The sequence below is a fragment of the Callorhinus ursinus genome, unplaced genomic scaffold (genome assembly GCF_003265705.2).
Source record: "Callorhinus ursinus isolate GAN/ISIS: 27379988/994484 unplaced genomic scaffold, GSC_fseal_2.0 scaffold19, whole genome shotgun sequence".
Lineage (NCBI taxonomy): Eukaryota > Metazoa > Chordata > Mammalia > Carnivora > Otariidae > Callorhinus > Callorhinus ursinus.
Window position 1 is genome coordinate 32,728,143 of NW_027397081.1, and position 15,769 is coordinate 32,743,911.

The following is a 15,769-nucleotide window of genomic DNA, read 5'->3' on the forward strand; positions in this document are numbered from 1 at the left end:
TTCTTACCTGCTTCATTTGTGCGGATCATTCGAGATGGGGTGCTTGGATCTCCAGTCCCAATTGGATTGGTGGCCACCACTCTAAATTCATATTCCACCCAAGGGTTAAGGTCCACTGCCATAGCTGACTCCATGTCCCCTGTTATGATTTCTGGGACTATGGTGAGGAAAGAGATTTCATGGCATTAAGAGGACTTGGAAATAGTTACAAAAGGCAATCAAGGATATCACAGGTACTAACAGAATGAGCAGGTTGATGCATAATTCCTTATTACAATACACATGGTCATGGTGTCACCTCTGGTCTCATTAGTAAAATGAAAATCAATCTTCAGGAGTAAGCACTTGCACATGTCAAAGGTTGTTGTAGTTAATTAGAATTCTTTTCTCTCACCTTTAAACATAAATTGCTATAACATAACTTGCCATTATGTACGCTAAAAATCATTTTGTCAACCCCTCAGCCTCAAACAAGAGGGCAACTAAGTGCCATAATTTAAGCAAATAGTTCTTAAATTTCTAGGGAAATTTCTTGAGCAGTTTGCCTCTTGCAGTTCCGGCAAACATGCTTGGCCACTTGGCAGTTCAAAGCAGCAAATTAAGAAGACTCCTCTTTAATTTAAAAACTCCCGTTTGTGGGATCTAAGCAGAAGCTCTGCACTCTTCTTGGAGTGACTTTTGTACAATATTTTGATTTTATTGAGGCATAAAATTGTCAGTACAATTATCACAGAGTAAAATACTTTTTATATAGTATACATGCTCTAATCGGGACTGATTTTCTTTTTCACTCATCTCTGCTGTCTAGGAAATATTTCTGGAAAAACATTTTTTACAGGGGTGACAATAGGGAAAAGGGAGAACCTTTTTTATGATGTGCAAAGATCCTCTGGATTTATGTCAATCCTGGATTTTTGTTTAAGCATGGTAGAGTGGGGAGGCTCTTGATTTGATGACTTAGTACAGTTTTACTACGACAAGATAGAATTAAATGCATTTGGATTTTACATGAAAATCTTTTTTGAAATGTGTCAAGAGAATGTTACCAAATAATCAGCTCCATGAAAGGTAAATGATCACAGCATAGGCAGTGTGGGCTGCCTGACAAATCTCATAGCACCAAAAAGCTGACTTTTTTTTTTTTTTTTAAGCAGTGAAATGAAGACCTGGAGAAAAGTCTGTCTTTTCTTGCTGCACTGGCAACTGAGCAGTCTCCTTGGAGTCTAAGAGATAGGGGAGAAAAGGCCACTGCCCAGTCCATAGCTTGGTTAAATGATGAGTTGTGCCTGCCATACATAAAGGGAGGAAGAAGAGTTCCCCAGACACAGCACTCTCTAGCCCTTAACGTTCACTGTGTCATCAATACTTGTTTTGGTCCACTAAAGACATACCTCGCTGTTTAATTTACATCTGTCAGTCACCTCAATCAACTCCAGACATCTAGGTCATCCCTCATCCCTTTTATTCCAATCCCCATAGAATTCTGTACATTTCCTTTTCTGCCCTAATTCCCATCCTTCCCTGCTCTGTGAAATCTTTTACTGTGACCTCTGGAATTCATAATCCATTATTAACAAAATCCCCTGTATACTATTTTCCTTCCTGAACATTCTTCCAACATTTACTTTAATAGAAACTTGAATCCCCTATGAGGAAACTTCATGCCTCTTAAGGGGTGGCTCTCTTAAGATATTATAGAGAAGGGTAACCAGTCCATCTGGGTTGTATATACCCCCGCCCATGTCTCTAATGTATTTTTTCCATTAGCATATAAGCATGCAGGTATTTTCCCTCCCAAAGAAAACAAAACAAAACAAAACAAAACTCTAAAAATTTCCTCTCCTTCTGGCCTTCATCCAGTTTCTATATAAAATTTTTCGAGTGTTGTTTGTGCTATTATTTGCTGTCTCTACTTATTTTCCTTCCATTTTCTCTTGAACTCACTCCAGAGATAAAGGTGGGAAGAAGAGAGTTCACCTTTTAGGCTCTTACCTCCAGCATTCTACCATAACTGCTCCTGTCAAGATTACCAATGTTCTTTAATTAATAAAACCCTATGCTTAAGTCTCTGTTCCTCATCTTTCTTGACCTAACATAATTCTTTGACATAGTCATTTTCTCTTCTTTGAAATAATTTTTAAAACTTCTGTTTTCTCTGACCTCACTATGCCTTATCAGTATCCATTGCTGGTTTCTTTTCATCTTCCAGATGCACCCAGTTCTACTAACTCTTTGGTGATCTTATCTAGTCTCATGGCTTTAAAGACCCTCTGTATGTCATGACGCCAATATTTTCAGCCATGAACCACCTCCCTAGACTCCAAACTCATTTGTCCAATGGCTATTAGACATTTCTATTTGGATAGGGTTCTCAACCTTAAATTCCACCCCCTATTTCTGAACTATTCCTTATTGGGTGAATGATAATTGGTGTTGTAGCCAAGATCTTGGGGTCATCATGGATTCCTTTCTTTTCTCCCTGTATCACTTCAACCCATAAGCAAATTATAACATTGCTGATATCAAAATGTGATTTCTTCACTTCATTTTTCAAAAAAACTTCTTAAAAGAGTTGTCTATATTTTCTTTCATTCTCTCCTTTTTTCTTTCTTTTTTTAAATTGAATTAATATACAGTGATGTATTAGTTTCAGGTATACAATATAATGATTCAAATTTTATGCATTACTTAGTGCTCATCAAGATACGTGTACTCTTGATTTCCTTTATCTTTTTACCCTTCCCCCCACCTACTTCTCCTCTGGCAACCACCAGTTTGTTCATAGTATTTAAGAGTCTGTTTTTTTTGTTTGTTTGTCTCCTTTTTTTGTGTTTGTTTTGTTTCTTAAATTCCACATATAAGTGAAATCATATGGTGTTTGTCTTTCTCTGACTAACTTACTTCACTTAGCATTACCCTCTAAGTCCATCCATATTGTTGCAAATAGCAAGATCTCATTCTTTCTTAGGGCCTTTTTATCCCATTGTGTATATGTAGCATACCTTCTTTATCCTCTCATTTTTAATGGACACTTCGGTTGCTTCCCTATCTTGACTGTTATAAATAATGCTGCAATAACAACAGGGGTACATATATGTTTTCAAATTAGTGTTTTCCTTTGGGTAGATACCTAGTAGTGGAATTACTCATTAATATGGGAATTCTTTTTTTTTTTAAGATTTTATTTATTTGTTTGACAGAGAGAGACACAGCGAGAGAGAGAACACAAACAGGGGGAGTAGGAGAGGGAGAAGCAGGCTCCCCGCCGAGCAGGGAGTCTGATGCAGGGCTTGATCCCAGCTCAGGTCCTGAGCTGAAGGCAGATGCTTAACAACTGAGCCACCCAGGTGCCCCTTGTATGGTAATTCTATTTTAATCTTTTTAGGAAACTCCATACTGTTTTCCACAGTGGCTGCACCAATTTGCATTCCTAGTGACAGTGCACAAAACTTCTTTTTTCGGGTGCCTGGGTGGCTCAGTTGGTTAAGGGACTGCCTTCGGCTCAGGTCATGATCCTGGAGTCCCGGGATCGAGTCCCACATCGGGCTCGCTGCTCGGCAGGGAGTCTGCTTCTCCCTCTGACCCTCTTCCCTCTCATGCTCTCTATCTCTCATTCTCTCTCTCTCAAATAAATAAATAAAATCTTTAAAAAAAACTTCATTTTTCTCTACATCATTGCCAACACTTGTTATTTCTTGTCTTCTTGATACTAGCCATTTGACAAGTGTGTATCTCATTGTGGTTTTGATTTGTATTTCCCCAATAATTAGTGATATTGAGTATCTTTTCGTGTGTCTGTTGGTCACCTGTGTGTCTTCTTTGGAAAACTGTCTATTCAAGTCCTTTGTCCATTTTAAAATCAGATTATTTGGGGTTTTTTTTGTGTGTGTGTTGAGTTGTTCTTTATATATTTTGGATATTGACTCCTTCCCAGATATATCATTTATAAATATCTTCTCCCATTTAGTAGATTGTATTTTGTTTTATTAATGTTTCCTTCACTGTGCAAAAGTTTTTTTATTTTGCTGCAATCCCAATAGTCTTATTTTGCTATTGTTTCCCTTGCCTTCAAAGACATACCTAGAAAAATTTCAAAGAAATGACCTTTATGTTTTCCTTTAGGAATTTTATGGTTTCAGGTCTCACATGTAGGTCTTTAATCTATTTTGAGTTTATTTTTGTGTATGGTGTAAGAAAGTAGTCCAATGTGTATGGTGTAAGAAAGTAGTCCAGTTTTATTCTTTTGTATATAGCTGCCCAGTTTTCCCAGCACCACTTATTGAAGAGACTGTCTTTTCCCTATTGTATATTCTTGCCTCCTTTGATGTAGATTAATTGACTATATATGTGTGGGCTCTGTATTCTGTTTGATTGATCTATGTCTATTTATGTCAGTACCATACTGTTTTGATTACTTTAACTTTGTAGTATATCTTAAAATCTGGGAATGTGATACCTCCAGTTTTGTTCTTTTTTCTCAAGATTGCTTTGGCTATTCAGGGTCTTTTCTTGTTCCATACAAATTTAGTATTATTTGTCCTTTTTCTGTGAAACATGCTATTGGTATTCTGATAGGGATTACCTGAAGTCTATAGATTGCTTTGGATACTATGGACATTTTAACAATATCTGTTCTTCCAATCCATGAGCACAGAATATCTTTTTATTTATTTATGTCATCTTTAATTTCTTTCATCAATGTTTTATAGTTTGCAAAGTATAGGTCTTTCACTTCCTTGGATAACTTTATTCTTAGGTATTTTATTATTTTTGGTGCAACCATAAATGGAATTGTTTTCTTAATTTCTCTTTCTGTTACTTCATTACTATAATACAGAAAATGCAACAGATTTCTTTATATTAATTTTGTGTCCTGTGACTTTACTGAATTAATTTATGGTTCTAGTGTTTTTTTTTTTTTTTTTGTGGAGTCTTTAAGGTTTTCTCTATATAGTATCATGTTGTCTGCAAATAGTGAGTTTTATTTCTTTCTTACCTATTTGGTTGGATTTTACTGATTTTATATTTCCCTTCTAAACAAATCCATTTTATATTTAGATAGAAAGTAAAACAAAATCACAAATCCTTACTCAGGATGGACAACTGCTTCTGAAGATTATATTTTATAGATAATTATATACTTTTAAATACCAACATGTTAAATAAGTATCTAATTGCTATCAAGTGATTGTAACTTCACATTTCCCTGTAGACAGCTACATTTGGAGAGATAGGAGTTTGGTTACAACATGGAAAGCAAACTATCAGGCAAGAAAATGATTTTAAGAATAGTGCAACTATTACACAAACATCTTAGAAGTGGACATAACTTATGTTAGATCTTCTTTTTATAAATAAACAGATGTGTGACTATAAATAGGTAGCACAAGGAACTGGAGTAATGGAAAAATCCTGTACCTGATTGTCTTGGTGGTTACTTGAGTCTATGCAATAAAATTTCATAAAATGTTATGGAACTACATACTAAAAACTCCATATAAAAACTGGTGAAATCTGAATATAGTCTATAGATCAGTTAATAGCATTGTATCAATGTCAATTTTCTGATTTAATACTTGTACCATTGTTATGTAAAATTTTATACTTAGGGAGAGCTGAGGAATGAATGCACAGGAAATCTTTGTACTATTTTTGCAACTTCCCATTGAGCTTAAAGTTATTTCAATAAACAAACAAATATAAATGATGTGATCCCTTCTTGGGAATTGAGAGAAGAAAGCAAGATAGTTTTTTTTTTTTTTTTGAGACAAAGTGTGAACACATGGAGGGGGTGGAGTAAGGAGAGAGAATCTTAAGCAGGATCCACACCCACGCAGAGCTGCCTAGGGCTCTATTTCATGACCCTGAGATCATGACCTGAGCCTGAAATCAAGAGTGGAATGCTTAACCAACTGAGCCACCCAGGCACCCAGAAACCAAGATAGCTTTATAAAAAGAGGCAAACAATGGTTAATATTGTAATAAATAACAAAGTTTCCAGAATCCAAAATGATCCCACTAAGATTGCTAGCAAATACAGCTCATGACATAGGAAGCTGTTCTGGTTGCTTCTAATGTTGCCTTAGAGCCTCTTACTTGTTTTTACTGTTTGCCAGCCCAGGGAGAATGGGCTTCGAGCCTGCAGGTTGTAGGAGGAGATTGGGCTGTGGTTGTCAGCTGCAGGACTCCAGGAGAGTGTAGCTGTGCTTTCGGTGATTTCCTCAACAATTACTACCCCTGGTGGGCCTGGGGGACCTATAGGCAAAAGGGAATGGATAAAGTTAAGTGCAAGCCACGATGAGGAGCCATGAGAAATTGTATTTCCAATAAAGATACAATCGAACTGTCTAACCGTCTTAATGAAGTATATATTTACCAGTGGAAATTGACAGTAGAAAGAGATGGGATGCAAGGCAGTTTCCATGATTTCTGCTGGTAACTTAATTATAGATTTGATTTTTTCCCTAACATTTTGTGCTTGGAGGCAATTACCAATTAGCATTATATTTTATAGGAAAAGAGAAATATAATTAGAAACATACACAAGAATATGAATTAAATATCAACTATGACTGTTGACATCAACCAGAGTTTACAGAGGCAACAAAAGAGAGTGATAGGCAATGGTATCAGTAACAAAAAAAGATCCCATCATTACTAAAAAGGTATAGGTTTATGGGCCTAATTTTCATGTTCAGGAAACCTGCAGTGTGCAAATACTGTGATGTGACTATCAAGTAGCTTAAACTTTAACAGGGGAAATGTGAAGAGCTCTGGAATAATGATAGTTCAGGCCAAGGAAGGGTATATTCTAGAAGGGAGGCATGGAAAAATTTTGTGGGGCATTAAAAGAAGGTGTGATTTTGATGATGATGATGATAATGGTGATGATTTTTGGTGGGAGTGGGAGAGTGCTGAATAGAGATTATTTTCCTTATGCTCATGAAAAATTGGTATAGAATAGAGATAATCAATCCATGAGCATATAGACTCTAGCTTCAAGAAACAACTGTGATCTGATGGAGAAATATACCTTTGTATTATCACTCCTAAAATAGTGATATCTAATAGCATTTAAAGATATGTAGAGTGTTTACATTTTAGAGGCTGGAAAGCATGGCAATTTTCTTATTAACATTCTTCTATTCTCTAGTATAGACAATTCAGGCTGCAAGGATGCTTTTATTTTCAATGAAAACAAACAAACACAAAACGCTCTTAAGTATTTTAAGTTATTTTCTGAAATAGTCCTACCAGCACCATTCTGGCATCACCTGACTCCCTAATCCACCTTGATTGTCATTCATACCATTTGCATCTTTGGTGACAAACCAAACCAATCTATAAATTCTTAAATCTGAATGGACTGAGTTAACTACTTTCTCTGGCTCTGGTCCTGGCTTTCTAGTCTAACTTTGCTGAGTCAGATTTGGTGATTACAAAGTCTGATCAGGAGGGGCTGAGCTAGACTAGACTATAAGGAGCTAAGAAATGGTGGAGTACTGGAGAAATGGAGGCAATTAGTAAAGACCTGTGGGTAGAGAATTTCAACAGGGAAGGAATAAGGAGATGGAAAAATAATTTTAAAAGGCTCATGAAGCAAATGACATTTTTAGGAAAGGAGAAGTGAACACTTTTTTCAATTGAGTCCATTCAGGTTTAGGAATTTTTAAATTTGGTTTGGCTTATCATCAAAGATGCCAATGGTGTGAATGGCCATGGTGTCAGGGTTGACTAGGGAGTCAAGCAAAACCAGAAAGTTGCTGATAAGCTAGAATAAAATAAAGGAATCAAGGAAAGCATGATGAGAAGATATAAGAATTTGAACTTGTGAAGAGAAAATTCCAGAGTTTGTGATTTAAATGTAGGGTACTTTTGGGTGAGAATTTGTGTTTATTTGGAGTGAAGTGGGGAATATGATTAAGGTTGACAAGGTCAAGGACTTATGGAAGAATATGTTTGATTTGTCATCAATATGAATGTTTAAAGCATTAAAACAGTAGCTAAGGATGAGGCGAGGTGAATAAATGAGATCGAGGGGATGAAGAAGATGTCTAACAAGTTGTTAGACTGTGGTGACACAAATATAAAGAGCAACTATAATGCTGATAACATAAATAATGATGAGAATATTAACTGTAATAATATTACTAATAGTTACCAAATCCTCACTTTACTGTGTTAAGGCCCTGTATTAAGTATTTTGCAAACAATAACTTGTTCGTTTATTTCTATGTCACTGCGAGGTTGACATTATTCTCCTTATCTCATAGAGGACATAATGGAATCTCAGAGATTGGTTAGTCAATAAATAATAAATAAGTCAATAACCTTATTATATGTTAGGTGTTATAGTAGGCAGTGGGTATCAGAGAATCCATTCTTCTGAGAAGATTTTTTTGCCCAAGTCATTCTACTGGTGAATGGTACAGCTAAGATTTGAATTTGAATCTGTTTGTAAAGCCTGATTTGTCCAAAGAAGCAAGGAGTACACAGGTCTTTCCTCCTTTCATTGTTAATCTAGAAAGTAGTTTTAATTGAAGGAATGAAAGAAAGAAAAAGTGTGGGTTAAGGAAAGGCACATTTAAATTATATGGTAAAGATAAAGATGGCATTTGAAGAAAGCATTCAGGACTTTGTGTCAGCCTGTATATAAGATGGACACCATCACTCCTTCCTCCCTGTACATGCAGGCCCTTCCCTCATTGAAAGGTAGAGCCTCTTCTTTCATCTTCTTGAGTCTAGGCTGGCCTGTCACTAACTGACCCAAAAGACAATGGTAGAAGTGACACTGCATGACTTTTGAGGATCATTAAAATGCTATGAAAAAAAGACTTAAAATTTTGCTAATGCAATCCAATAGGAATAGTTACTAACATAACTCATTTATTAAGTTCTTCTATATTGTTCCCTTTATTCTGGTCCATTCCATCTCTTCTATTTATTTACCTCTTAAAAAAGCATTAACAACCACTTATTTGTGAGACATGATAGGAAATGTAGTGGAAAATAACTATTTGTTAAAATAATTTGCCTTTCTGAGTATTAATGGTCTAAAAAATATTAAAATTAGTTTTCTTAAAGAAAGGTGTATTTCTTTTAACAATGAGTAATAATGACTGAATCTTTTAAAAAATTTCAGCCTAGAACAAAAAGGAATTTACAACATAATTGATAAATAGCCAAGTATTTTTTTCTATATGTGGCTATTTTCTCAAGTATAGTCCTTAGGAAAATAATCAGTGAGAGTGAACAAGATTTATGTATCCAGGACACTGACTGTGGCCATGCAATTATTCATAATTACAAACCGCTGTAAATAAGTAATTGACCAATAATCATGTAATGTTTAAATCATAAAAATTTATGATAAAATATTAGGCAGCCATTAAACTGACTAATATTTAGGGTTATCTACTATGTGGGAAGTGTTCACAATACAAAAAGTGAAAAAATTAGAATTCAAAATTATATGTAAATATATAGGTACAGTTACTTCCCAAATACATAAAGGAAAAGACCAGAAAGAAAGAAATGCATTGAAGTGTACATCATGGTTATTATTGCTTGGAAATGAGGATGTAGATGATTTGAATTTTATTCTTGACTTGTTTGGATTTTCCAATTCTGCACAATAAGCATCTGAAATTATTTTTAAAGTTATTATTTTAAAGAAAGCCTCCATATTGTATGTATGTACTATTGTAAGCATATTCTGCTTAACCAAACATTTACTGGAGGCCCATTATGCATAAAGCAATGTGCTTAGTGGTGAGAGATGAGTGGTAGAAATGATTTATATGAGAACAAGATAGGGTTCCAGCTCCAGATGTGTTAAAATCTTGTGGCAGAGACAGATCTTTTACAAAAAACAAATGCCAGGTAATGATAATGTTATGTTCAAGTGTTTGGGGAGTATATTTTACATCTCATTATAGCTCTTGTTAAGTTGGGTATAATAATTTTTCCATAATTTCCACTTGTCTGAATATTCAATATAGTACTTGGCATATATTAGGCCCTTAATAAATATTTGTAGAAGGAGAGATGAAAGAAAGAAGGGCTAAGAAGGAAAAAAGAAGGTAAGAAAAGACAGAGGAGTTGTTTTGAATTTGGCATATTGTGCAACAATTAACAAGTAAAGGATGTTTTAAAATAAAGTAATTGTCATATAAGACAAAGTTCCAAAATAATAACTTTTTTTAATTAAAATACATTTGAAAATAAAAATATATTTAACAGTTTTTTTCAGTCAAGTTGAGTAGGATGGTAATAAAATTGACAGAATAGCTCCATGAATGAAGCAAATAAGTCTTTTCATATGATTTAATAAATTATGAAAGCCTGGGACAGATAATTTTTCTAAATCCATATAAACCCAAAGATTTTTATGAATATATTATTGTAAAAATATTCTGAAAAATTAATTATGAGATTTGCTTTTACAGATTAAATAAAATCCAAAGATTTTTATGAATATATTATTGTAAAAATATTCTGAAAAATTAATGATGTGATTTACCTTTTAAGACAGATTAAATATGATTTTCAACCATAATAAAAGTGAAAATGAGATTTATAGTTATTTTATTAGTATAATGCTCACTTATAGAGAAATACACATTTTTTTACATTATATACTGAATGCTGGCTATAATTATCTTCCTGTCTATATTTAGGAGTGAATTACATTAATATTATATTAATATAATCAATACCTTTGTTTTTAAGGCCTCTTAATAATGATCATATTTTTGCCATTTTTTGCCTTTTTTTAAAAATCAGGAAGTAAATTCTCTCTTTAAAGGCTATAGCTAATTTACATTAGATATCTTTGAAAATAGATTAATAAGAGATAAATATCTCATAGATGACAATGTGTGATAGTAGCTAGTGTGTGAATATTATACAGATGCCTCTCATTTAGCAGAAATCTATATTAACTTTATACTTAGCTGTAATGATTCAGTATCAGATGGGAAGGAATCTGGAAAGTCCTCCTTGGACCCTCCTCACCACACACAGTGCCATTATATAGAGTCACTAAAATAAATATTTTATTTGAAAATAGGTAATTTAGAAAAATGGACACAGTCTCCTCATTTCTTCTAGGTGAGGACTGCTGAGCAAATGACAAAGCACAAAGGCCCCTGGCAGAAGCCATGTTCTCATGAATTTAATTTACTCTTAATCAAGGGCCCTAAGGATTGCTATTAGATTGCTATCAGATCAACTCATTCTGTTGACCTAATGTTCAGTTAGAAAATTTTCTTCTCTTGAGAAGACATTGACTTTTAAAGCTGAAAAACAAATAAAATATATGTCTCTTTGTAACCTCTCAAGCTGTTATTGTTAGGCTGGGGACATGAAACAAGGAACTACGACTTCATGTGATAGTTAAGCAATGTTATAGAACCTTGGAATTTTTAAATTAACAGCAGTCTCTAGTCCAACCATGTTATTTTTCAGATGAGGAAGGTGAACTTGAAACTGGAAAACTCCTCAAAAACAAAACAAAACAAAAAAACAAAAGAGTCCCCCTGCTTTGGGGGAAAAAGTGTTGAAACAGGGTTTGGCTTTAGTCTTGACAGCCAGTGGAGTGATAGTTCCTGTTCAAAGGAAATTGTAACAAACAAATGTGGTAATAAATAGGAAATTGTATACTGACTTCTTGTGAAATCATTACCTATTCTCCTTGTAGAAAACAACTGGTGGAGCCGACCAGTTCTTGCCATGGGATTGTCCAACCCGTATTGAAGAAAAATTCTTTAAAAATCCTCTTAAGACTGCAGCTGGCTCCCCATGCCAACCAATTGTTCTGGCCCTGTCTCACCTAGAAAGCATCACTTTCTCTGCCTGAATCTGACATCTACTAATTTAACAAAAAACCCTATTGTTACATGCTATTTTTTACAGTTTATATAGATTCTCATTGTTTTTACTTAATTTGATTTTGGGGACTTTCTTGTAATTTTTTTTCATACAGAGGTTTTCAATTAGCAATAATCGTGCCTCGAGTGACAATTAAACTTGTTGGGATTTAAAACATTAAACAGGTCTTACATTGTTTAAAACTAAAATAAAAAAAATTGATACCAAGTATGCCATGGTATCTTAAATTGGTTCTATTTTTAATCCCATAAATATTGCTTGGTGACAAATGCCTCTTACTTCTAAACACATACAGGACCATGCTGCAGAAAAAGACAACCATTCATGGAAAAAAGTCCTGAACATGCCTTTCTAATCAAGTAAGGATGAGATTTAGCTACTGTCTAAAAGATTAGATTAATGCAGAGAAATAAATTCAATAAATCAGGCCACAAACAGTAAATTAGAAAAATTTTTAAAGAGTTACTTATTTATTTTGGGGGGAGGGGCAGAGGGAAAGAATCTCAAGCAGACTCTCCACTGAGCACTGAAACTGACACAGGGCTTGATTTCAGGATCCTGAGATCATGATCTGAGCCAAAAACAAGAGCTGGACAACTAACTGACTGAGCCACCCAGGTGCCCCTGGGATATTTTTAATTTTTACCATGTAGTTTAATTACATGTAATAAACCATTCAGTACAAAGGACCATTTTGCACAGACCCAATTTAAAAGCCAATATATAAATAATAACAAAACTTTTCATTAAAAAGTAATAGTTTAATCCTCTTAACAAAATGGGTTTAGAGGGAATATACCTCAATATAACAAAGGCCATAAATGAAAAACCCACAGCTAACACCATACTCGATGGTGAAAAACTAAAAGCTTTACCTCTAAGATAAGAACAAGATAAGGATGTCTAATCTCACCACTTTTATTCAACATGGTACTGGAAGTCCTAGCCATAGCAATCAGACAACAAAAAGAAATAAAATGCATCCATATTCATGAAGAAGTTAAACTGTCACTATTTGTAGATGACATAATACTATTCATAAAACTCTGAAGACTCCACCAAAAAACTATTAGAATAAATGAATTCAGTAAAGTTGCAAGATACATAATTATACCCAGAAATCTGTTGAATTTCTATACACTAATAATGAAATAGCAGAAAGAGAAAATAAGAAAACAATCCCATTTACATTGCACCCAAAAGAATAAAATACCTAGGAATAAAGTTAACCAAGGAAATGAATGAATGACCTATACCCTGAAAACTATAAAACATTGATGAAAGTGATAGAAGATAACAAAGCCAAAGGAAAGATATACATGCTCATGGATTGAAAGAATTAATATTGTTAAAATGTCCAAACTATTCAAAGCAATCTATATATTCAATGTAATCTCTATCAAAATACCAATAGCATTTTTCACAGAACTAGAACAAATAATACTAAAATTTCTAGAAAACCCCAAAAGACCCCAAATAACAAAAGCAATCTTGAGAAAGAACAAAGCTGGAGGTATCACATTCTCAGATTTTGATATCCTACAATGCTGTAATAATCAAAACAGTATGGTATTGGCACAAAAACAGATACATAGATCAATGGAAGAGAATAGGGAGTCCAGAAACAAACCCATTTCTATATAGCCAATTAATCTATAACAAGAATATACAATGGAGAAAAGACAATCTTTTCAATAAATGGTACTGGGAAAACTAGACAACCATATGCAAAACAATGAAACCCGTGTTCCCTTTGGCAGCATTTATGCAAATTCTTGAAGTATTTTATTAAAGAAAAAGAATGAAATTGCACAACTTTTTTTTTTAAAGATTTTATTTATTTATTTGAGAGAGAGAGAATGAGAGATAGAGAGCATGAGAGGGAAGAGGGTCAGAGGGAGAAGCAGACTCCCTGCTGAGCAGGGAGCCTGATATGGGACTCGATCCCAGGACCCTGGGATCATGACCTGAGCTGAAGGAAGTCGCTTAACCAACTGAGCCACCCAGGCGCCCAACAAGTTTCTTAGGTTATATACAAAAACAAACTCAAAATGAATTAAAGATCTCAATGTGAGACCTGAAACCATAAAACTCCTGGAAGATAACATAGGAAATAATTTCTTTGACATCAACCATAGCAACGTGTTTCCAAATATGTCTCCTAAGGCAAGGAAGGAAAACAAAAGCAGACACCAAAATAAAAAGCTCTTGCACAGCAAAGGAAACCATCAACAAAATAGAAAGGCAATCTATTGAATGACAGAAAATATTTGCAAATGATATAGTCAATAAAAGGTTAATATCCAAAATATATAAAGAACTTACACAATTCAACACCTAAAAATAATCATCTGATCAAAAATGGGCAGAGGCCTTGAATAGACATTTTTCCAAAGAAGATATACAAATGGCCAACAGATTCATGAAAAGATGTTCAACATCACTAATTATCAGGGAAATGCAAATAAAAATGCAAATCACCTTACACCCATCAGAATGGCTAAAATAAAAAAGGAAAGAAAAGAAGTGTTGGTGAGGATGTCCTCTTGCAAACTGGGAATGCAAATTGGTGCAACCACTGTGGTAAAAAGTACGGAGATTCCTCAAGATATTAAAAATAGAAATACCATATGATCCAGTAATTCAGTACTGGGTACTTACCCAAAGAAAATGATAACACTAATTCAAAAATGTATATGCACCCCTATGTTTATTGCAGCATTGTTTACAATAGCCAAGGTATGGTAGCAACCCAAGTGTTTGCACACACATACATAACACCACACACAGGAATATTACTCAGCCATGAGAGAGGATGAGATCTTGTCATTTGCTACAGCATGGATGGGACTAAAGGTTCTTATGCTAAGTGAAATAAGTCAGACAGGGAAGTCAAGTACCATATGATTTCACTTATATGTGGAATATAAAAACAAAAACAAATGAATAAGGAAATAAGAAGCAGAATCAGACCTATAAATACAGAGAACTGGTGGTTGAAGGAAAAGGTCGGGGCATGGATAAAATGGGTGAAGGGGAGTGGGAGATACAGACTTCCAGTTATGGAATGGGAATAAAAAGTATAGTATAGGGAATATAGTCAATGGTGTTGAGATAGCGTTGTGTGATGACAGATGTGACTATACTTCTGGTGACCATAGCATAACATATAAACTTGTTGAATCAGTCTGTTGTACACTTGTAACTAATGTAACATTGTGTTTCAACTGAACTCAGATAAAAAAATAATAAAAAATAAATTTAGCCTGGTGATGGGTATTAAAGAGGGCACTGAATGGAGCACTGGGTGTTGTTTTTTTTTTTAAGATTTTATTTATTTATTTGAGAGAGAGAGAATGAGAGAGAGAGAGCACATGAGAGGGGGTAGGGTCAGAGGGCGAAACAGACTCCCTGCTGAGCAGGGAGCCCGATGCAGGACTCGACCCAGGGACTCCAGGATCATGACTTGAGCCGAAGGCAGTCGCTTAACCAACTGAGCCACCCAGGCGCCTGGAGCACTGGGTGTTATACGCAATGAATAATGGAACACTACATCAAAAACTAATGATGTAATGTATGGTGATTAACATAATAAAATAAAAATAAATAAAATAAAAATTTTAAAAGTAATAGTCAATAACATGAATAGATTTTCTGTAGCACATCACATATCCATACCTATTAATAACTAGTTGCTGAGGTGTTCATCTTTAGAATAGAATTATGAAGACTTATGGAATGCCCTATTTAGGAAGTATGATTTTATTGACATTATATATTTATACAAGAAAATGTGTCCTGAAATGCTCTTGACGTACTGGGATGGCAACATCCAACTTCATATAGTATTGCATCTTTCCTTCTTTATTTTTTCCTC

General features: G+C 34.5%; 1 protein-coding gene across 1 annotated transcript in view; it reads right to left on the bottom strand.

The window, feature by feature from the left end:
* CNTN5 (contactin 5) overlaps positions 1–15,769 on the bottom strand; it is a 1,102,248-nt gene that overhangs the window by 83,698 nt on the left and 1,002,781 nt on the right. Inside the window, exons 19-20 of the mRNA XM_073904019.1 lie at positions 6,097–6,255; positions 8–157 (exon numbers count right to left, since the gene is read on the bottom strand). Coding sequence (XP_073760120.1) covers positions 8–157; positions 6,097–6,255 — 309 coding nt within the window. The remainder of the gene's footprint in view (positions 1–7; positions 158–6,096; positions 6,256–15,769) is intronic.